The sequence below is a fragment of the Buteo buteo genome, chromosome 4, assembly GCF_964188355.1.
Source record: "Buteo buteo chromosome 4, bButBut1.hap1.1, whole genome shotgun sequence".
Lineage (NCBI taxonomy): Eukaryota > Metazoa > Chordata > Aves > Accipitriformes > Accipitridae > Buteo > Buteo buteo.
This window is the reverse complement of record NC_134174.1, coordinates 66409749-66432180: the sequence shown is the minus strand read 5'-3', so window position 1 is coordinate 66432180 and position 22432 is coordinate 66409749. Positions and strand designations below refer to the sequence as shown.

Here is a 22432-nt window from a genome sequence, read left to right as displayed (position 1 = left end):
TAGCAGCAGTGTGTGTTGGCACTGGAAATGTCTTATTTGCACAACAATACAACTTACTTTTGTCTAAAAATAATGCCATCTGTTTTTCCAGACACTCGGGACCACCACTGGTGGATTCATCTTCATATTTCAATGGGATTGGTGTGCTGGGGTCAGCTGCAGGAAGGTCACCCTCTTTTTTAACACTGCTGTCAACAGACTTCAAGCCCTGCAAGAAGAAATCATTTAATTCACCTTGAAGGCAATATCTAGCAAATACAGAATACATCAAGAGTTGGGTACTAGGTGAAACATCATTAGAAAGTTGATGGTAAATTTACCTCCAGGACATAGTTGAGCACTAGCCTGCAGCGCTCCTCGGTGCCATGGCAGACAGGAAATGCACAGCTAGGCTTCATTGAGGGGGCAGCAGGGAAGGAATAAGAAGAAAATAAATGTTCAACACGTGAAACATCAAAATTACTGGCTAGAAGATACAAATGAGAGACAGCATTAAGAAAACCTGTTAAGGGAACTGAACTCTACACTATGAAGTGTCACAGTATTTTTTTCCTTTATCTCAGTGAGCAATTCATATACCTGGTCATCTACACTTGGTCTCTCCTGGTAATCCCAAAGACAATGCAAAGAAGAGAAGAGATGAGATGATGCTATTCCATAACAGTAATTACAAAAGTATCCACAGATGGTCTGTGATGCAGACCCAGGAAGACAAGCAGATTCAATACTATACAGAAACCACTTCCTCAGCCTACACATCCAAGTTGCACTTTCAACACCTTTGAGCAACTCAATGCCTTGGGTTTGGGGTTTTTGAGGGCAGGGAGAAGGGTGGGGGTGGTGTATTTTTGTTTTCTTCTGGGATAAAGTAAAAGGGGGAGAAGAAAGGGGAAATTGAGTGCTTCTGCACCTGTACAAGTTGTATTTTCAGCTGATGGACCTTGAAGTGTTAGAAATTAAGATAGCAACAAGAGTTACAATTTATTTATTTATTTATTTTAGGAAATCTTGTTCTTTGCACAGACATTAGAAAAAAGGTTTAGCTTTTCACCAGTGAGCGTCATTTCATAATCATATCCCTATATAGGTAAGACAAGCAAAACACCAGAACAAAAGTAAAATTCTCTGAACAGTTTCTTCACTGATCTTCCCAGTTTCTCATATTCTTCTATTTTGTTTCAATAATAATGCACAGAAAGTGCAATGAAGGTAGCAGTATTACACTTCTGCTAATTCGTTTATGAAGCACATGTATGTCAATGAAGTTTCAGATATACTTACGGTTATGCACCCAGCTGTCCCCTTAGATACAATATACACACATGCGCAGAGTAAAGCTCCATCTCTCTTTTAAAATTAACTATAACCAGAACTTCAAGGAGTCAAATTGCTGTATTCTGACCAGTTACCGTGGAAAGACAAATCAAAGAAGGAAATCAAAGACTAACTCTGTGGACATGAAGTAGCTGATGCTCCCAGAAAAAAAAACCCAAACGTTAATATTGCTCCAGGAAAAATAATACTAAAATAACCTAGGTATCCACACAAACTTGTGGTCATCTACAGCTCGTACACATGGCCACAGTTGGCAATATTTTCTCTGCTAGAGTGACAGGAGTAGTTTTTGTGTAGCCAGCTATGCAGAATCATGTTGCAACAGACACGTGCAAGGTGGCAGAGAAAAATCTACATTAAACCTGCTACACTGTAAAATTCAAAGACCTCAAATTTTATGAGCAGCTCATGAAAAGTTTCTTTCCCCACTGCCTCATCCTTCAGTTCACCTGAAGACAAAACTAACAGGTAACTGAATTTCAATAACAAACCTTGCTACATGAACTGAATCTTTCAAGAAACCCTTAAAAAAATCCATGACTTCACTTACACGTATTCGATGAACAGACTTGTATTTTTCTGGTACCGATAACTCTCCAACAGATTTGATTATAGCCACTGCTTTATTGTCATCTGGTGGATCAGAACTGTTACTGTAAGAACCATTTTCATCACTGTCTGGCATTTCTTCCTCTTCCTCGCTATAACTTTCATCAGAATTTCCATTTATAGGGAAGTCTGTACTGTCTTCTTTTTTAGGTTCATCCAACTGAAAAAGCTCTGATAACATGTAGTTTGCTGAAGCAATAATCTTTTCAAATAAGAGAAAAAAAAGTAGTGTTTTATTTTCAAGTTAATTTTTTCTTTTGAGAGGCAGCAGCAATATAATTTGTCTTAGAATAAGGAGTAAACAGTACCTGCAAGTAGATATTTGATAACCTGTAAATACAGCCTGTACGCGCGCACGCACACACACACACACACACACACTGTAGGACTGTTTGTTTTAGCATTGAATTTTTAACAATATTTAAGAAACAAATCACTGCAGACAGTATGTTGTCGACTATCTGTATATGTGCATGGAGCCCCCACAACCAAGCTTGCCCACACCTGGTTTCAGCCCCCACCTTACAAGGCCTTCATCTCCTGTTTTGCAAGTGAGGGCATAAAGGTAAAACTGGGAATACAGACACCTTGGCCCAAGACAGCTTTGGTTTTTCCCTTTAAAAGAAAAATAAATAAATAGGGGCAGCTCTTGATCACATTCCTTTCTTCTGCTTCCCAACATCCTCTTTACTTCTGACTGTTCAAAAAAGACATTAAATTTAATGCCACTTAAGCCCTCTATTTGAGGTTCTTTTTCTGAATCTCCCACCTAACACAGAATAGCTGAGGTTGGAAGGAACCCCTGGAGATTGTCTAGCCTAACCCCCTTGCTCTAAGCAGATTGCTCAGGACCACATCCAGTCGGGCTTTGAGTATCTCAAAGGATGGAGACTCTGTAACCTCTCTGGTTGACCTGTCCAACATTCAGCCACCTTCAGAGTAAAAATGTTCCTACATTCACATTTTACAATGTCTAGCTAAGATCTGCTTCAGTGTCTGTACAGCTTCCAAACACAAAAGGGCTCTTTAAGAACAAGAGTAAAAGAGAAAATGTAATGACAAGTTCCTTTTTAGAGCAGGACAGAAGACTCATGCAGCAATGACGGTCAGTGAAGGCTACTTACTGAAAAAAAAAAAAAAAGTCTGGGGCTTCTTTAAACATAAAGCAATTTCTACATTTATAAATAAATTTAAATTTAAATTCTCTCCCTTGCAAAGGGAGGAGGAACCACACAAAATATTACCAGGTGTATTACAATGACGGCATTTCTACTATATTTACACAAAGCTACAAGAAAAGACATAATTCTTACTTGAGGATGTCTGCCATTGTCCAATAACTTAAGACAATTAAGGAGCAATGTTCTGATAGTGCCATAGTGTTTCTTGTTCTGGTTTTTCTTCAGCATCATATTGCAAGCAACTCTAAAAAAGTTGAACAAAATAGTAAATCCCTGGATAAATTATTTGTGCTAGAAGAAAAAAAAAAAAAGAAAAAATCTTTAAACAATACTACTGCAAATGTAGATCTCCCAAACTTCAGGATGGGTCTACAAAACTTACTCAGCAAGAGTGTAGTTTACATGGAGAAAAGGTGAAAACGAGAAAGTCTGTTTTGATTTGGTGAGACTGAGGCTTACCAAGCTTATGTGTAAAAGAAGATTTTAACTTGATGCATTTTCATTTCATCATAATTTTTGGTCTGTATTCTTAATACAACTGCACCAAGAACTAAGTATTACAGCAAAAATTATAAAAACTCACTTGTATAGGAGAATTGCCACCGGCATTGTAAAAGGGTTTTGGTATTTGTCTTCTGTCTCTTCACAAAGGGTGGTTAGGTCATAGAGCTTTACTATATCACTCCCACTTGCTGGAAGGCAAGACCTTTCATTAATCAACGTGACATTAACACAAATCTTTTCAAATTGATCTAAACCTACTTACCTTTAAATAACCAGTAAGTATGTCCTTCTTTGGTGCAATTTGATTTCAGAAAAGATAAGATATTTTGAGCAATATCTTTTATCACTTTGGTAGAAAAATTAGAGTTTTCCAAATTGGGAATATCTTCAGTCTTTATCATTTCATATTTCTGCAAGAAATATATGTTAAAGCTCAAGATTAGGAGGGTTTTCTGCCACCTACCCTCCCAAAATCTACAGATCAGTGTCAATGGGTAAAAGAAACAAAGGCTACTATTATGATACAGTGTCATGATAAACTGAGTTAATTTCTACGATTTACTTTAAAAGCAAGCGCATCTTGATTATACTACTCAATAAAAGCTTTAAAGAGGATTCACTTCTGTGACAAACATGGTAAATGGAGAACAAAAGGTGAAAAAAAAAGTGGTGAAGGTGCAACATCTAACTCTTACTTCAATGAAACCTAGTCAGCCTAGTAAGCAACTATATGCTACCAGGTACAGTAGCTGGTACATACAGAAAGCTGGTATGTGTGGTCTACTGTAAAATAGTAAAAACAAACAAAAGTTTAAAAAGCATGCATCTGTCTTGGCAAGTTAACACTACGGATTTTAAGATGCAAGAAACTGATGTATTTCTGCTGCTACATTTTTTATTTTTGCCCTCACTCATACATCAGATGAAGAAGGAATCTTACATGCATGGAAAGGAAAAAAAATTAAAAAAAACACCACAGTATTTTTGGATGACTATTGCAAGCTGCATAGATGCTTCTCACTCTGCAATAAAGGATTTCTGTAATCTTTTTGTGAGAGCCGTAAGATTAGAAAGAGATCTGTTACAACTGGAGCAATTTCAGAAATTGAAGAATGGCTTAACTAGGCATAATGCAAAGAGCCAGACTTACCTGAACAATTCCATTAACATGAAAGCACATCACAAGCTCTGGTACATTGCATATTAAGTTGTCCAACCAATAGTCAATTCCTGTTAGCACATTTATTGGCTTGTTGTTATCCCTAAAAACAAATATTTCTAGTGTTATTTAAGTCTTTACTTACTCTTCAGAAAAAATTAGGGATGTTTACTAACAGAATTTAGATTTAAGTCACCCGAGAGTGGATGGATACTAAAACAATTATTTGTGAATTGTTATAAAAAGGCAAACAATGAGTCATATCAAACAAAACAGATGTACTGATCTCTCCAATAGAATACACTCACATTCCCTCAGCAGTTTTGAATTTTTGCCCACGCTTACACTGAAACTTTAAAAAGCTTCAGATGTCACATTATTACCAAGATAAGTACATGAGAAGTTCTAAAGGAATATCAGTATTAGCTGCAACTAATTATAGCACAAGCCTTCTCCCAGACCTTCCAAAATTGTTGCAAAGCAAGGTACTGTTAATTCCTAGATACATCTTGAAAAGATGACAACTACACCAAACAAGTTTCAAGTTTTTGCTCATTCTTACCAGAAAGACTGGTAATCAAGTGATCAACATAAAGCCAACAGTAAGACAGTCAGAACTTAGAACTACTATAGTCACAAGTTTTAAGTACTTACGCCCTACTAGCAGTTATTGAAACTCAGAATCCCAGTAGAAGAAATATTACTGCCCTCTTATAAAAACAGCAATAGAATGAAATTAAGGACTAGAGGTACAGAAGCGTTTTAATACTTAAGATTCACACTGAAGTCAGGAAAGGTTGCAAACTGCCAGTACTTTCAAATACAGATTTATTTAGAGAGCCAGAAGAAGCAGCAGAGCATCTCAAGTCCCAGTGCAGTGGCATGGCTTTGGGACTGCGTCTGTTTTTCCTGCACTTAACAATGCCATCACCACTTAAGTCTAAAGCATGAATTTTATTCCTTAAAAGTGCACATAAAAGTCAAGAGTCAACCAAACAAAATGCAGATAGCTAAATAGGAAGCAAAGCAACAAGTCAGTCAAGGCTGGCACGTATATCTCATTAACTTCAAAACTCACCTGAGACGCAAGCTCACAGCAGGGTATCTCCCACCTCCAAATATAGGCATATTTGATCCTACTAACATGTGGATATCTTCAAAGGTCCACAAGATATTACGAACAAAGTCATTTTTAAGTCCCTTCGTTAAGAGAAAAAAATTGGTCTATAAATCACTAGTATAAAACTTGTTCTCTGTAACATTCTGTGGAATTATGAGAAAGCCAGAAGCAAAAGCAGCAAATAAAAGACAACACATAATGAACTATGCTACACATTCACATTAACTTAAAAGACTGAGATCACAGATGCCACAAAAGCTACTTCTACAGGGGACTTAGTTTTTCTCTTGGTTCCAATTTAGACCAAATTTTAAAATGTTTGATTAAATTGGGGGTTCAGTGTTTGAGCTCAAATTTCACATATAGCATACCTGACTGTTTTCCCCGTCATTGAACAAAGTAGTAAGGTTTTGTTCTTTGGGGGCTGAGGCCACATGCCCCACTATATATGAGGGTTCAAGAGGCACACTTCCCTGTGAAAAGCACAAGGATAAGGAGTGATTCTGCTGCTGAGGTAAAGTTAGGCCATTAAAAAAAAAATCTGAACAAAAGCATATGAGGAAAAAATCTTTACCTCTAACATCTTTAAATAAATTTGTATTGAACTACAAAAAGCCTCTAGTCGGTGACTAGAAAGCTTCTTTTCTACAGCTAGTACCAAAAATTTGCACTTTATATTCTCAGAGGCTTTGGAAATAAATCAGAAAGTTTTTATAGAAACTCCTTATTACCCCAGGGTCAGCACCAGATTATCAGTCTCCAGAAGTAAAACCTCTATCCTGATATCTTATTTATAAATTAAAGGACACTGTAAAAATGCACAACAGCTTCTTTATGATAAACAGTCTGATGTATTAGGCAACAGCTCCTCAAGAAGGTGGAAGAGAGAAGTAGTCCTTTTTCAAAAAGCTTTCAAGTACTGAAATATTTCTCCACTTTAGCATATTACCACACTGCAACATACACATTTACAATTTTATGGATAATGTAGGTTAGACCCTTCATAAGTGAGCTGACCAAGTAATTATTTGGCATACCAGTTGATAATACTGTCTACGTGTAACTACAGCATCATTATTACATTAATGTAGACTGAATACAACAGATCTTTCAACTTCTCAGAAATTTAATCAATACCTGTATTATATTATTCAAAACCCACAGGAATTAACAGTTTTCATAAATAAGCTTAGCCAGAGATTGAAACCTTGGATTACGGCCTAATACTAATCATAGGTTGTTGCATAATTACTATCAACACCTTCATCTTCCACTTGTGTAATCTCATAGCAAGTAGTTGTAAATGTTGCTTAATTGTTTTGCAAACATTTTCATAGATCTTCATTTTCCTCTTCACCTAATAAATTCAGGGCCACAACAGATTCATTTTAATGGCGGATTTAAGAAGAAAGGCCAAAACCTAAGGCTTCCATACACACCTTCTCAATATCAGATTTTCCTACTTTTAGGTAGTCATTGATGACTACTCCTAGCCTAATGTTTTGTTTCCCAAAAATGCACAGATAAATATGTAGTTAGCATTACAGTGACAGAAAAAAATAAATTCTGAAATTTGGAGCTCTGAAACACTGGCATAAGCTAAACCACACGTACTGCCAAGTCCTTCTAATGCCTTAGTTCATTTCTTTCAGCAAAAAATACTGCAGCAGCACCTTTAAAAACCTTTCAATATATATGTCTCTATGAAAACTAAGGTGCCATTTAAAACATTACAAACACTAACCTGGTTAGAGGCACCTGGATCTTCAGATAATGAAGAAGGCATTTCAAAAGGAGCTGGCCAGGAGGACCTTCCTGCTTCATCACTCTCACCTGAAACAGGACCCTCCTGATGCTGTTTTGAAGTGGAAGGAACAGGCTGAGCAGCTCCATCACCATTAATACTGACAAAGCAACATTAAAAAGTTCAGTCGACAATATGCAAACAGATCCTTTCTAGAATTGTTATATTTGATGCCCTGTTCTCAAAGAATGACTTTGCTAATATGCTAAAAGATTGCTATATCAACAAGTTGTTCATTGCTCAAATTTGTACAACGTTACAGCAGGTGTCACAGTCTACCTTGCATATTTTAACTTGTTCTTCCCTCAAACCCATAAATATTGAGATATGCAGTTAATTAAGTCATGCTGTTTATTTTATTCTTTAATACTTCAGTTTTACTTTAAAATACTTCAAATTCTGTTAAAACATTTACATGTCATTTCCTGATGTCATCCCTCAATTTCCCCTGTATAAGGATAAATCAGTAAATAAGATAGACCATAACAGAATTTTAGCATTTACTTCAAGACAAGAAACTAGGCAAAAGCAAGTGGTGCAGAGTTCCAAGATTCATGCAGACATAAGGTTACCTGTAATACAAAAATTTAGAGAGTATAGCCTTCTGGTACCAATGTTCTTTACTTTTCTTTTTTCGTTGCCACTTCTGATCAATCAGCCTTTGATAAAACTCTTTCAGCCATGTCCAGTCCCCTGTCTAGGCAATATCATAAATACAAAATTAATATCAAGAAGCATTTGGAAAGTAAACCAAGTGCCTCACTAACTTATGAATACTCATCCACAACAACAACAAAAAAAAACCAGAAAATAACTTCACAGCTAAAGTCTTGAATTGGTCATTTACCGAAAATTTTTCGTCTAGGAAAGTTACGTTCTTACTAAAAAGTTGACTTCATTATTAAGTCAGATACATGGCAAGAGGTTACACAGGTAACAAATACTTATTAATAATAAAACTAATAAAATAGTATAGCAATACCAAAGTAATTACAGGAAAGTGGGGCATGGAATTTTAATCTTACAATACCATAAACATAGGACATCAGAGGCAGCTCATGGGTAAACTGACTGCTGCGGAGTAGAGCACCTTTTCTACTTGCATATGATTCTCAGGCATTTTGGTACATACATGCTTTCCTGCTGGCTATAGTATTCTTGAAATAATGCATTTTGACCATACGACATACTTAACAAAAAAAAAAAAAAAAAAAAAGGTTAACCTGAGATGATCTCATGAAGAGTTCTTGAATATCTAGCTCATCCAACAAAAGTGTCCGCCCAATGCGATGTACTGCCATGCTCACATGTGACTTGCTATAAGGTATCTTCAGAAGTTTTTTAATATTCTTGCAGGAGAAAAGAGAACAGAAATAATACTCAATACAATTATACTGCATTGTAGGACAATTCCCAGGAAACTGTAAGTAAAGAATACACTACTAAAATTGGAGAGGCACAAGCAGGCAATCAAAACCTTGTAGTGCCAGTGATTTTAAAAAGGCCATTCTACAAGAAGTTGCATTTGTTGAGGTCAGAGAACATGAATGACCGTGATAAAGAGAAAAAGTGTCAGTATAAACCACATACATGGTTTAAACATGGTCTCTCTTTGGATCATCATAACCATGCAACATCAAAAGTGACAAAAAAATACAAGTGGATGGTTTGGATTTTAAAAGCTTTATCTTCAACACAGGAATACCAACACTTTGTCAGATACCCAGAGGAATCTGCACAGAGATCTAAGTCTGAATAAAAATCTGCCAAACATCAACACTGAGACAGTAAATGAGTATGTATGTTTCCTTTTCTGAAGAGCCTCATCTGAATTCTACAAGTATCACCAGCACCAAAAAAGCTGACAAAAATCAGAGGAAAGAAGAAGGTTGAAGGGGATCCATTTCTTCTAGAAAAGAATAGAAAAAAATCATCTTGAAAGTAATAATTCACATTAAAATAACCGATTCCAAACACACAAGACAACTACATTGCAAGACTGATGTGCTGCATTCACTAAACCACATACTTTAGCTGAAGATTATTTGTAGAAATCCACAGGAAATACAATTTTGTCTCTACATTTCTTATTCAGTGATCACAACTCCCTTAAATGAGAGGGCGGAAGTTAGGTAATCTGTTTGTGTTTCACTATGGGATCTTTACTTGTTCTCAAAGGACACAAAGATGACAGAAAGCCATGACAGTATCTTAAAATAAGGTTTATACAATGTAAGAGTTTGAATGATACAACATAAAAAGTTATACATACCTCTGAATCAGACACAACATCTACATCATTTCCAACTGAGTCAATGAAGTCATACGCCATCCCAAAGCTATTTAGAAAATATTACAAGTTAAGACCAAGGCAATGTGACATTAAAGATAGACCTAGTTTTTTAAGTTTATTAAATTTTTGAAAGTTTTTTCTTGTCCTGGTTTTGGCTGGGATAGAGTTAGTTTTCTTTCTAGTAGCTGGTACAGCCTTATGTTTTGGATTTAGTACGAGCAGAATGTTGACAACACACTGATGTTTTCAGTTATCACTAAGTAGTGTTTAGACTAAGTCAAGGATTTTTCAGCTTCTCATGCCCAGCCAGCAAGAAGGCTTGAGGGGCACAAGAATTTGGGAGGGGACAACCAACCCAAACTGGGCCAAAGGACTATTCCATACCATGTGATCTCATGCCCAGTACATAAACTGGGGAGAGCTGGCCCAGAGAGGTGGGGGGTCGGGGGGGGAAGGCAGATTGCTGCTCGGGAACTAATGGGGCATCCGTCAGTGAGTGTGAGCAATTGCATTGTACATCACCTGTTTTGTATATCCCAATTCTTTTTTTAATAGTATTATCATTTTATTATTGTCATTATTATCATTATTCCTTTATTCCTTTCCGTTCTATTAAACTGTTCTTATCTCAACTCACAAGTTTTACTTTTTCCCCCCCTGATTCTGTCCCCCATCCCACTGGGTGGGGGGGGAAGTGAGTGAGCAGCTGCATGGTGCTTAATTGCTGGCTGGGGTTAAACCACAACATTTCTTACCAAAACAAAACAAAACAGTCTAGCTAAAAATTATCAGATGTAATTAGATCTAAAGTTAATTAACAAAATAATTTCAGTTTTACATTCTGCAAGTTTTTCAAAGATATCTTTGGAAGTGCTTAGATCCAATTTCAAGACGTTCTAAGAGGTAGTTTAAGTTTTGTTAAAATCAAGAAAATCAGAACTATTTAGTGTTTATTAAGACAGCTATGGGAAATTGGAGAAATTAGGTCTTAATTTTTTTTAACACTAAAAACGAGGACAGTTTTTCAAAGAGTTTATCTTTAAGGCAGTAAGCAGGTTAAATACCTTCATTTTAGCAGCCGTCATTTTATTTTACCTCTTATTTATGTTTTCTAAAACTGGCCTACATGTAACAGACACATCCTTATATCTTCACCCACCCTCGTTAAGGCCTCTCTAAATTACAAGCTATTTAAGTTAGAATATTTCAATGTACAGATCATTCTTTCAAATTAAACCAGATATTACTATAACCCAAACAAATACATCATGTGCAAGTGTCCAAAGTTATACTTTCACTATTAGCTTTTTAATACCGACACTAGAGACAGAGATTAAACTGCCAGCCTCTATTTGAAAAACGAACATAATATCTAAAATAAACAGGAAAAATTCATAAAGCCCTGGGGAACACGTTACTCTGCTCAAAAACGTACATGTCCTAAAACAGATTATGAGGATTTCAACACAGACCCTCCACAAACTGTTAGATTTCACTAACTACTTAACTTAGTGTGAATTTGCTTGTTCAGCGCAGGATTTAAGCCTCCAATTTATAAACACTCTGAACTCAACTCATCCAATTATTTAACAAATATCCATACCAAAAGGTTAACACTGCTTTTTGGTTTTGCCCCTTATTTCACCTTCTGCATTCATTCTTGACATGACTATGAAACTTCTATTGCCATTAGTTAGCCAGGTCCAGTTTCTAAAGATCAAGAAGAGCCATAAATTGGCTCTGTAGCTTTCAAGGGGAAGCACATTTTTTCCATTTTCACCTGTTATCGGAAGCAGAATGGCTGGCTGAACCAGTCTAGTTTGATTTTGGCCAACCGGCAACAGCCAACCAGGAAAGAACATGAAGTCAGTTTGACTTTGTCAGGCAAGGTGTCAACATGCACTTGAAAAAAATAATAGTCAACAGCATTACCAATATCATTAATCATTTACAAAGGAGTCAAGATTATGGCATACAGGCAAGAACTAAGGATGAAAAAGTAGAGGGAGAATGGTTAAAAAAAACCAATAGCTAGTTGCTATGGTAAAGTCTGTACTTTATACTTTGAATTACATAGGGTCCAAGTTCACTCTTAGAATTATTCTTAAAGGCATGGAAAGAATAGGGCCTGCTGTTATTTACCTTGAAAATGGTTTACTTTTTTTGTTGTTGCCAAGAATGGTTGTACCTGCTGGTCCCAGCTTAGCGCTTTCACGTAACCAATTGGCAGGTGGAAGTTTCAAGTCTGTTTTCTCCTGAAGACGAGCAAACGCTGCTTGCGGTGGGGCAGACGAGTATTTCACCACAGCACTGCTTTTCACTTCGTTGCCTCCAAGAAACAACACCGACCCCTAGTTTTCAAAGGGAAATATTTGCTTATAAAATAACAGAAATTAACACTATCAGACTTGCTCTATGATAAGCTGTTTTTAATGGTAACCGACCAAAGGCTGGTGCTGCATTCACTCATGATTCTCCTGCACGTTCACGAGTATTCCGGTTACCCTGATTCCAACGCTTGCGTCAAGCGTATGGTCCACTTCAGGAGTTACAAGGCTAAAGTGCTATTAAGGACAGCTCCCCACGGAACGTGAAATTACTCAGAAAGGCCGAAACCAAAACACAATTCCCAGTAATGCCGCAAAAGTTTGTGAAAGTAAGTGTTCACTAACAGTCGCCGACATTAAAGCTGAACACGTTTCTGCCTTTGTAAGTAAGCCTTGTGACCGCACATTTCTTTTCAAATACAGAGAACGCGCAGCCATCACACTCGCGTTAAGAGCTGTGAACCGATACACGTTAAGGGGAAAAAACAGATCCACAGGATACTATTTACGTAAACACAACGCAGCACACTGCACTTAGGCGTAACAACAGAAATACCGCTTACAATTAAGGCTTAATCATAATTAGTACGTTCCCTACTGTACTCCAGTCCTGACAACAGCGTTCCCTCACTCGCCAAACTGGAAAGAGGATGCACGCCTGTGAGGTAACCGAAAACATTACTGTGGGCTGTGTTTACAGCCCCGCGCTTGCCGCGGTCAAACCGGCAGCACCCGGCGCCGGGCAGCTGCGGGGGAGACTGCGGGACACCGGTTTCCCCTCAGCCCCGGGACCGACCCCCGCTCCCGCTGTAGGGCACCGCGGGTAGAGTCCCGTTCCTCACACACACACACACACACACCCCCCCCGCCGTTACCTGCTTGGGTTCCTCCGCGTCTCCCCTCAGAGGGGCAGCGGCCCCCACACCGCAGAGCTCCTCCATTTTCCGCTCGCTTATCCGGTGCCAGCCCGGGGCTGGTGCCGCGGCCGATGGAGGGAAGGGAGCGGGGGGGGAAACGCTCCCTCAGGCGGGGCGGGAGGCGGGGGCAGGCCGGGGGCGGCAGGGCCGCTGTCAGCGCCCGCTGCCGGCCCAGAGGCGGGAGGCGCGTCAGGCCGGGAACTACCACTTCTCGCGAGACTCGCCCCTCCCTCCGAGATAGTCCCAGAGAGGCGTTAGGGGTGGGGAAGAGCGGGCTCCTGGCCAATAGGAGAGCGCGGAGGGTGGGGCTCGCGGGAGGGGCGGGACCGCGGCGTGAGGAGAAAAGGCGGGCGAGGCGGGAGGTGGCGGCTGCGCGGGGTCGCCTCACGCGTGGGTGAGGTGCGGGTTTGATTTCTCCGGGCGGCTTCCCGCTCCTTAGGGGCGCTGAGCTGAAGCGGGTGATAGAGGTGGGGGCTGCACCACCGCGACCACCACCACCTGGTCCGGCCGCACCCGAGGAGTGAGGTGCTGCGGCCCTCGGGTTGTGCGTTTCTGTGTGGCAGGGAGCTGCCGAGCCTCTGGGGCCTGCTCACGCCCGCTGCTCCCGGAACCCGGCTGACCTGGCTTGTCCCAACCCTGTCCTGAGAAAGGACTGGTACATTGCCGTGTTAGGTAGCTTAGGTAAGGGAATGGGCCTGTGGGGCTTATTGATGGGGTTTGTAGGTGTGCTGAATAACTGTAACCTTAATGAAACCAGTGGACGCTTGGTGATGGGCCACCTTAGGGTGTGTGAGGATCAGGAGCTGTGTGCCAGCTGCTGCTTATGCACTGAATTTGACAAAAGCTTAGCTGTGATGGCCTATTTGAAGGCAAATGGTGCCTTGAATAGTGCCCAAAGGGTTTTTAATTTTTTCCTGTTAGATGACATTCTGTATTCTCCATGCCACAAGAGATGGTACAGTTTGTGACTGGTCAGGAAGTACAAATGCTGGCTGTGTGTCATTCTTCTCCTAGACAACTGTCATAGTTTAATCCCAGCCAGCAACTAAGCACCACACAGCCACTTGCTCACTTACTCCCCACCCAGTGGGACAGGGGAGAGAGTTGGGGGGGAGTAAAACAGGTTGAGATAAGAACGGTTTAGTAGGACAGAAAGGGACAAAATGATAACAATAATAATGAAAGATTTAGGATATACAAAACAAGTGATGTACAATGCAGTTGCTCACTTGCAGACTGTTGCCCAGTTAGTTCCCGAGCAGTGATCTATGCCTCTTCCCCTCACGCCCCCCCCCCAACTCCCCCCAGTTTACATACTGGGCATGACTTCACATGGTATGGAATATTCCTTTGGCCAGTTTGGGTCAGTTGCCTTGGCTGTGTACCCTCCCAACTTCTTGTCCCCCTCAAGCCTTCTTGCTGGCTGGGCATGAGAAGCTGAAAAATCCTTGACTTAGTCTAAACACTACTTAGCGACAACTGAAAACATCAGTGTGTTATCCACATTCTTCTCATACTGAATCCAAAACATAATACTGTACCAGCTACAATAACATATATAGCAACTGGGCCAGGGCCTGCCTTTCTTCACTAGTGTACTTTTCTGACCTGCCACTGATCCTCACGGAGCTTAGATGATCGTAGTCATCTTTGAAATTCTTTCTTTCTCATCAAAGTTGATAGAAAATAGCCTGAAGACTTGAAAATTATGATGGTATCTCAGAGACAGAAAGTGCAGTTGCATAAGCCTTGCTTCCTTTGTAAACCAAGCTGAAATACTCTAATTTTGCATACTTTTATTAACACAAAGCATGTCTTTTAGCAGTAACAACAATATTATAAATAGAACTGTACACTTTGGTATGCAAATATACATATAGAATCTATTTAAGAAATATAATTATTTCAGATAATGTTTTAAAGCAGCTTTAGTCAAACTTTTATTATATCGGACCTATGCATATTGCCATTGCAGACTGGCACAACTCTTTCTTAATTAATTATTCCTTATGTTTCGTTAGAATCCTTTTATGGGGTTAGGATGGGAACTTTTAAAGTTTCAACCTGAAACGTTTTCAGCTTTACCTGTATCTCACTGGAAAACAGCAGTAAATACAAAACTGTTGCAGTTCTTCAGAAAAAAAGAGATTTTAGTGGAGTAGTATTTTAAAAGCCAAAGTGCTGCTTGTTTGAGTTTGCAGTAATGGGCCCCAAGTTACTGAATCTGAAAATGAGTGGAATGGAATGAAAACAAACTGTAGGTTCATCTGCCTGTCGCATTTTTTTATCCTTCTCTAGTTGTTATCCTTCTCACTGGCTTATTCGGTCTTAAAAATAGCCTGAGTTATCTCCACAGCCTTCTGAACTGATCCTGGCACATTCAGACATGGGCATAGTTCATTACAGTCAAGGCTGAGATGACAACACAATCGTGAAAGTGTTTCAAAACATGTTGCTCTTACAGCTTGTTTATAGTTGTTCTTTTTTTTCCTTAACCAAAATTGCATTATCTGGAACAGCTTATTTTTCATTAGCAAAGTTTACATTATCCTCTGTAAATTGTCATAAAAGTAATTTACCTACTTTTGTACTTAAAAATAACGTGCAGCATGGCATCATTAATAATAACAAGTTCCAAATAATCGCTCTTATCTGTATTATCAAAAGTTCAGCAGATACTTAGAGAAACAAAGTAGGTCATTTAAAAGAAAGCCTTGGAAAATTCCATGATGGCAGCTAGTATTCCCAAATATCATTACCTATGTCTGATAGTAAGATGGAAAACTAGATTTTCCCGCAGGAACTTTGTAATTACACTTTGTAAATGGCTACACCTGTCTGAATCATTCACATGGTATCTGATTCCCACGTAAGTTAGTCTTGATTATCAGTGTATTGGAAAACAGGCCACTTAACCATGTGAGTGTCATGGACATCACAGTCTGTCAAGGCCTGGGAGGCAAAGTCTTGGTTTGTGCTTGGTTTAGTGAGAAGTTCTGCCTTGTCTACAGCTCACCCACCAGCTCATTTCACAGTAAGGAAGGGCTTTGTGCCTCAGTTTTTCTTTCTGTGAAATAAGCCTTGCATTTTGGTTGGTTCTCCACTTCCCCATCCATAAAAACGTGTTACAAAAGGTTATACTTAAAAAAAAGTCTGCTACATTCATCTTGGAGACTATGTCTGTAATACGAATGAACGGACTAGGGACTTTTTTGGCCAGCAGGCAAGTGACGTGGTGCAGATGGCATCCATGATCCAGTGCTGTCTGCTACCCGGCAGGGCAGCCACCCCCAAATTTCTTGAGGGACACAGTCCCCGATGCATTTCCCCAAGCGCCTGCCAGGGCAGTGCTTGCTACTGGCGTGTGCCAACAGTTAAATGTTATGGATGTTTACAAGTCAGTGCTCAAACTTGGAGGCAAAATATCCTTAAGGTGCTTGTCAGGGTTTGTTTTTTTTTAACAAATATTGTGTATGTGATTAAGATGTGTGTAAGTGTAAAGCGATTTTAAAAAGAGCATGAAGTTATATCTTAAAAATAATATACCTAATGTCCTTGTTTTTTTCCTCAAAAATGACCCTCCTTTCTTCAGATATTACCATTCAGATTGTAAAGTGTTATTGAAGTAGCGGTGCAGAACTAGTTAATTTTTGAACCGGACTCCATTCCTCTCCCGTTTGAAGACAGCATTCAATACTTTTACCAACTTTTTTTTTTTCCCCCCAAACGCAGTCGAAGGCTAAAAGCAGCGTTGCCTTCGCTCCTCCGGCTCTTACTGAAACACCAGATCACTTAGTGACGCAGTCAGGGAGGGTCTGACGTCACGGTGGGGGAGGGGGTCCCGTTCCTCTGTGAGCTGGACAAGCGGTCCCCGTGGCAACCGGGGTGCCCGGGGGGGTCCCGGGCAGAGCGGCCGGGGGCGGCGGCGGCGCGGAGTCATGTCCAGGGGCCGGTGCTCCCACCCCAGCGAGCAGCGCACCGGCGCCTGGGTGAGGACAGGGAGAGAGCCCCCGTGTTCCCCGCGGGTCTTTTTTTTATCCTTAAACTCTCGGAAAAGCGCCATGTTGAGGGTGGCTTTGTCCTGTAGCCAGAAACGAGTTTTCCCGTTCATGATGTTTATGGGGAAAAGGTGCCCTAGGTATTCAGAGGAAGTATGCTAAAGCAAACTCTGGCAGGATTTTTTTTTTTTCTCCTCCCAGTTTTCCAACAGTGCTGGAGGTCTCTTTTATATTTAGCCCTAGCTGACTATCTTCTGGAAAATGCCAGCTGATGTTTGCCTCAGTTCTCGCCCTTAGGAGAAGTGCCCTGGCCCCCATCGGAGGCCCTGGGCTGGGACATCTGGGCATCCCAGGGCACTGTGACACACGCCTGGCACAGGCTCTTCTTCAGTCTCTCAAACCCTGGGCCTAACATTTGGCTGAGCTGTTCCCCAAAAGTTTTGTGCTTTCAAACCTATGGTCGTACAACAGCAGGAGCAGCATGGGCTTAAAAAAAAAGACGTTATAGCATAAGTGGGTTTGGTAGACGGATTATCGCTATATAAAGAATTTTTGGAAAGTTTTTGGAGAAATAATATTCTTGTCAGTTTTACTGATGTACGTCATGAGGTCTTTATGGTAGGGGTTGTGTTATGTGGGGAAAGCTCCTGATTTTTCCAGAGGCCGCTAGGTGCCGCTGCAATCCAAATAATAAAAAATAAATGGGAAAAGGCGATTTTGCCAACATTTCTGATCCTATTTATTTGGGGGTTTGTTGTTAGCTTTTTTTTTAAATGGGTCACAATTTTCATTATTTTCTAGTTTGCTCACGTTGGAGTATGCCAGGATAAACCTGAGTCAACTACAACCTCTGCACTAAAACAAGTCCAGAACTCAGGAGCAGCTCAGTATGTTGAGGATAGATTGCCGCTAGCATACAGAACTCGGGAGCAGGTGAGTTACTGTGGCAATACGCTCAATCTACAGAGCTCTGTTTTGCAAGATATCACTTGCTAAGTTATGAGTAAGAATAGCACTTACGGTAGTTAGCAAAGCAGTCACTACGGACTGGCAGACTTTGTGCCTCAGGGAGTAAAATGATTGCTAGCTGTGCTAAGGAAGAAACATATTTTGCTGCTACTCAGTTATAATTTTGGATACTCAAAAGTCCTGCTGTAGTTATTGCTGATTTCCAGCATCAGTTACTTTTCCCATTTATTAGCTACTATAGCTGTTTGAGGCACGTTTATGTGCCAGAATATATTCTGATGAATCTCAGTCCAAAACCTGCGTGTAAAGCCCCGTAAGAATGTTTAATTGAAATTTGATGGTCTGTTTTGAATTAAATGTCAGAAATTCTGTATATTCGAGCAAAAGATTTTTTTGTTTATCATTAAAAACTTAGAAGCTTCCCAATTCAAACATTTTTAAGGCTTGCTTAAAAATTCAGAGATTTGGGACAATTTTGGAAACAAACAAAATACTATTTTAAAATCACGAGTATTTAAAATGTTACAATTTCATAAGCACATTTTTATGGCCTGATTTTATCATCACACTGAGCTTTGCTTTACCCACCCACTTTGTGCGCAGAACATTTTCTATTTTCATTTTCTATAAGCATAGCAATTATATTGAGTTCATTTCACAGATTTTGCTATAATGAAGAGCAGAAATGGGCTAGGAAGGAATATTTAAAAGGGAAGCTTGGGGCTATTGAAAAGAAAAAGGGAAGATTATACTGTAACATGAGCATACATTATGTTGATATTATGTATACCTTTCTGTGGAGCATCTGGCCTTAGCCACTGCCTGAAAAGGAGAACCAGGTTAGATGGACCTTTTATCAACACTAGTATGACTGTTCACCTGATGTTTTATGTCTTGTATTTACCAGCCCTTCACTGTTAAAAAGAATTAGTGGGATTCGTATCTGTCATAAATCAAGAATTAAAATGAGATCAGGGGTGAGAGCATGAAGATGCATTAAAGGCTAAAATGTGATGTCACAGAACAATCTGAGGAAGTTTGTTTATGTGACACTTAAAAAGTGCTGAATAGAGTGTTTGAAGCTCACTGCATGTGAAGCTGGATGTCTCTAATCTCTTTGTATGAGGGAACTCACTGGCTGGGAGGTTAATTAATTTTCTCAGTAATATAGTACTGTTTAAGCTTATATTACCTCTTATTTCTTACTTCATGATAGTCCTATAATTATTCTGTAATAGATTTTTTTGACCATTAGTTAACATGGGGAATCCTTCCAAGAGCTGATACTCAATATTTACCATCTTGGTTTTCAATTTTCCTGCAGCATATAGACACTAGTAATAAACACTATTCTTAAAACGTTAAGATAGACGTGTAATTGCAGTAGGATATTTTAGTAAGTCTTACATTTTACTGACTTAGAAGGTGCTTATTTTTAAACACATATATGAGAATGTATCTGTTGAATTTACTTACCCATTGAACTACAGTCTGGTTGAACCTGTATGAGAAAACAAGTGAACGTGTGGCACGTACCTAAAAAAGGTAGAGAATCTGTCTAGTATACCAAATACCCTAAGATATGATTATGCAGCTGACTCCGTGCAGGCAGATTTTGTATTTGGTGATTCTTCTTGCTGGATCAGGCCTCCAGTTAAATTTATCTTTAGAACTGATTCAGAGTCACTCTTGAAACACGTTTTTTAAATTGTGTTACATTAAAACTTGCTCTTCTGTTTGGAGGTGAATATCATAGTTGGAGGATGAAAAACATATTCCACAATGTTAAAAGTAAAAATTGCTAGAGCATTTACAGAAAAACCAAAAAGTTCCCAACATGAAGCAGGAAAATAATGCTTGGGGAAGAACAGAAGCAATCTAATAGTCCGGAAGAGTTTTCAGTGTTTCAATTTTTAGCTATTTTAATAATATTGCAATGATATGTAATAAACAAACTTAAAAAAAATATGTTACTTTACTTTCAGAATAGTTCTTTTGCGGTTGTCCCTTTTTTCTTCTAAAACTCTATTTTCATTTTAGAGACTGGATGAACATTATGTTAAAGAATGAGATTATAAATTAGTTATGCAGTTAATACCTCCTCCACTTCCCCTGCAACAAGCAGTGTACATGACATTCAGTACATAAATCATAGATTAATTCAGTTTTGAGGTCCCTTTTGTAGTTAATTTTAATTAGCTTTAGGCTTACTAGTGAATCAAATAAGGCAATCCTGACATATCTAGTATTTTGCTGCTTGCAGACAGAATGTATCATTTCTTATTTGAAAATTCACACTTTTATATTAATCATGTATATATTCAGCAAGTCAAGGGAACACAAACCTTCCTGATGGTTTTGTAAAAAAAAAAAAAAAATATACAGAGGGTTCACATTGCCCCTATAAAATTATGTGCAGTTGAAGATTTAACATATGACTTCTGTGTCAGAACATAGGCAGCTGTAATTTCAGCATCTATCAGAATATAAACACTAAGACTAGTAGACTCCAAACAAGGTATGTGAAAATTCATATTTTTTTCCTATAACTTCTTTTTTTCAGAGAGCAGTGAACAACAATTTCCCATTTTCTTCTCATGACAACAGACACTGTCTACAAAATGTAGGAGAGTATTTTGATTTTGTAAGTAAGCACCCAGCACTGAGAAAAATCAAGCAAGTTCATATCTCTCAGTCTGCCAGAGATTAAACAGTGTATCTTTTCTCTCCCTTGCAAATATTATAGATGCTAAAAATTGTGAGAAGTGAAAAATGTAAACAGCAAAGAAAAACATACTTTTTATTAGTATAGTGGTGGGACTTCTCTGGGGCTGGCACAGGTATACCTCAGCACACATGGTCATTGAGAGTGGCAGAATTCAAGGGGAACAACAAACTCATGATTTGGGTCTCTGACCGGCATCTTCTAGTGGTCCTGGTTGTTATGTCTTAACATGGTTTTGTACCCAGTTATATGTCCTATTAGTCTGCTAAAAGTGATTTGCCTTGTGATGAACTTTTATAGGGGTCTCAGCCACTGATAATTCACAGTCCCACATATGTGGTTCAGACTCATCTTTATCATAGTTTAACCGAAATCCTTAGGACACCCACAATATATCTTCAGAATGTATGATTTTCCATTCCACATCTCTTTATAATATACCTGTTTAAATATATATTGTAGAAGCCACAACTTTGAATAGAATTTAAATTCTTTTGGGCTTTTCTGTATGTGCAACATTTTCGTATTTTCCCACTTCAATTGTTGACGTCTTTCTAGGCAGCAAAACAAATAGTGCAGTTCACAAGATAATACGTAGAGGAGGAAGCAGTGAATTGGGATATGGAAAGTTTGTCTGACTTTGGGCTCTCTTAGACGTAGATTTTTTGGTATTCATTATTTACCGAGTAACCTCCATTTCTGTGCACTTTTTGCAGTGTCTCATAGTTTTAGAGATACTGATCAACCATAATTCCAAATAAATTTCCTACAAGCTATGGAGTGTGAAAATCAGGCTCTGTCTCTCTGTGTTTGGACATAAAAGGGATAGCATTGAAGATTCAGATTTCATGGTCTGTCTCAGTTTCTTTATTGCAGTCTGAACATAAAATTATTAACCTATCTATTTCTTTGGGTTACTCTGAAGATTCATTTAGCTGAGTATAGCTAAATAGGCTTGAGTATATAGTATGCTACAGAAATGCAAAGTATAAGTGGTTATTAGTACTAAGAGGTGGAAGGTGAACAGATTTCCCATTATATATGCAACCAGAAATGTTCATGCAGGCAAGTCTGACAATATTATTTTTGACTTGCTAAAGATGAACCATGAGTTCTTGAAATCACTGTGGTAACAGCTTCGTTAACTTCCCAGTGGAGTAGTGACTGTTACAAGATTCATCTGTGAAACTGTGATTGTAAGTCATATGTTTAAATGAATTTTTCTTTCAATTTTTTTGCTAGGGTATGGGCCGGAGGAAGGTGGAACCAGAGAGACGGCAACAGAACTCACAGAACTTCTTCCTATGGGCTCATGAATCAGTTCCTAGCAGCGAGGATGGCTTAACCATTTATCAGACATCTTTTGTGAAAGGTCAAAATACCAAGAGTCCATTTTGTAGGCGTTATCCAAAGCACCACTCAGGAAAATGTTGCACTGACAAACCTGTTCCTGAGAATGAGAAAAACCTGCAGCCAAACAAGTCATCTTAA

At 39.0% G+C, this 22432-nt stretch overlaps 2 protein-coding genes across 4 annotated transcripts in view; one reads left to right on the top strand and one right to left on the bottom strand.

The window, feature by feature from the left end:
- Positions 1 to 13419, bottom strand: part of EDRF1 (erythroid differentiation regulatory factor 1) — a 26760-nt gene extending 13341 nt beyond the window's left edge. Inside the window, exons 1-15 of one of the 3 annotated variants that reach the window (XM_075026595.1) lie at positions 13208 to 13419; positions 12148 to 12356; positions 9985 to 10051; positions 8936 to 9061; positions 8285 to 8409; positions 7653 to 7812; positions 6280 to 6381; positions 5867 to 5988; positions 4780 to 4891; positions 3892 to 4039; positions 3709 to 3817; positions 3258 to 3369; positions 1886 to 2146; positions 321 to 392; positions 58 to 208 (exon numbers count right to left, since the gene is read on the bottom strand). In XM_075026595.1, coding sequence (XP_074882696.1) covers positions 58 to 208; positions 321 to 392; positions 1886 to 2146; positions 3258 to 3369; positions 3709 to 3817; positions 3892 to 4039; positions 4780 to 4891; positions 5867 to 5988; positions 6280 to 6381; positions 7653 to 7812; positions 8285 to 8409; positions 8936 to 9061; positions 9985 to 10051; positions 12148 to 12356; positions 13208 to 13273 — 1942 coding nt within the window. In that variant the 5' untranslated portion in view covers positions 13274 to 13419. Of the gene's footprint in view, positions 1 to 57; positions 209 to 320; positions 393 to 1885; positions 2147 to 3257; positions 3370 to 3708; positions 3818 to 3891; positions 4040 to 4779; positions 4892 to 5866; positions 5989 to 6279; positions 6382 to 7652; positions 7813 to 8284; positions 8410 to 8935; positions 9062 to 9984; positions 10052 to 12147; positions 12358 to 13207 lie in introns of those variants that run through there. The other 2 variants (XM_075026596.1, XM_075026597.1) reach the window with 2 other exon arrangements.
- Positions 12815 to 22432, top strand: TEX36 (testis expressed 36). The gene is made up of 4 exons (XM_075026599.1): positions 12815 to 12997; positions 18049 to 18180; positions 20780 to 20860; positions 22184 to 22432. The coding sequence occupies exons 1-4, from the start codon at positions 12983 to 12985 to the stop codon at positions 22430 to 22432; spliced, it is 477 nt and encodes a 158-aa protein (XP_074882700.1). The 5' UTR covers positions 12815 to 12982.

What these genes read in the sequence shown, in the direction of transcription:
- TEX36 (XM_075026599.1), top strand. An exon ending in CATACAGAACTCGGGAGCAG is followed by an intron (nt 18,181 to 20,779) that starts GTGAGTTACTGT and finishes TCTTTTTTTCAG; the next exon opens with AGAGCAGTGAACAACAATTT. An exon ending in TAGGAGAGTATTTTGATTTT is followed by an intron (nt 20,861 to 22,183) that starts GTAAGTAAGCAC and finishes TTTTTTTGCTAG; the next exon opens with GGTATGGGCCGGAGGAAGGT.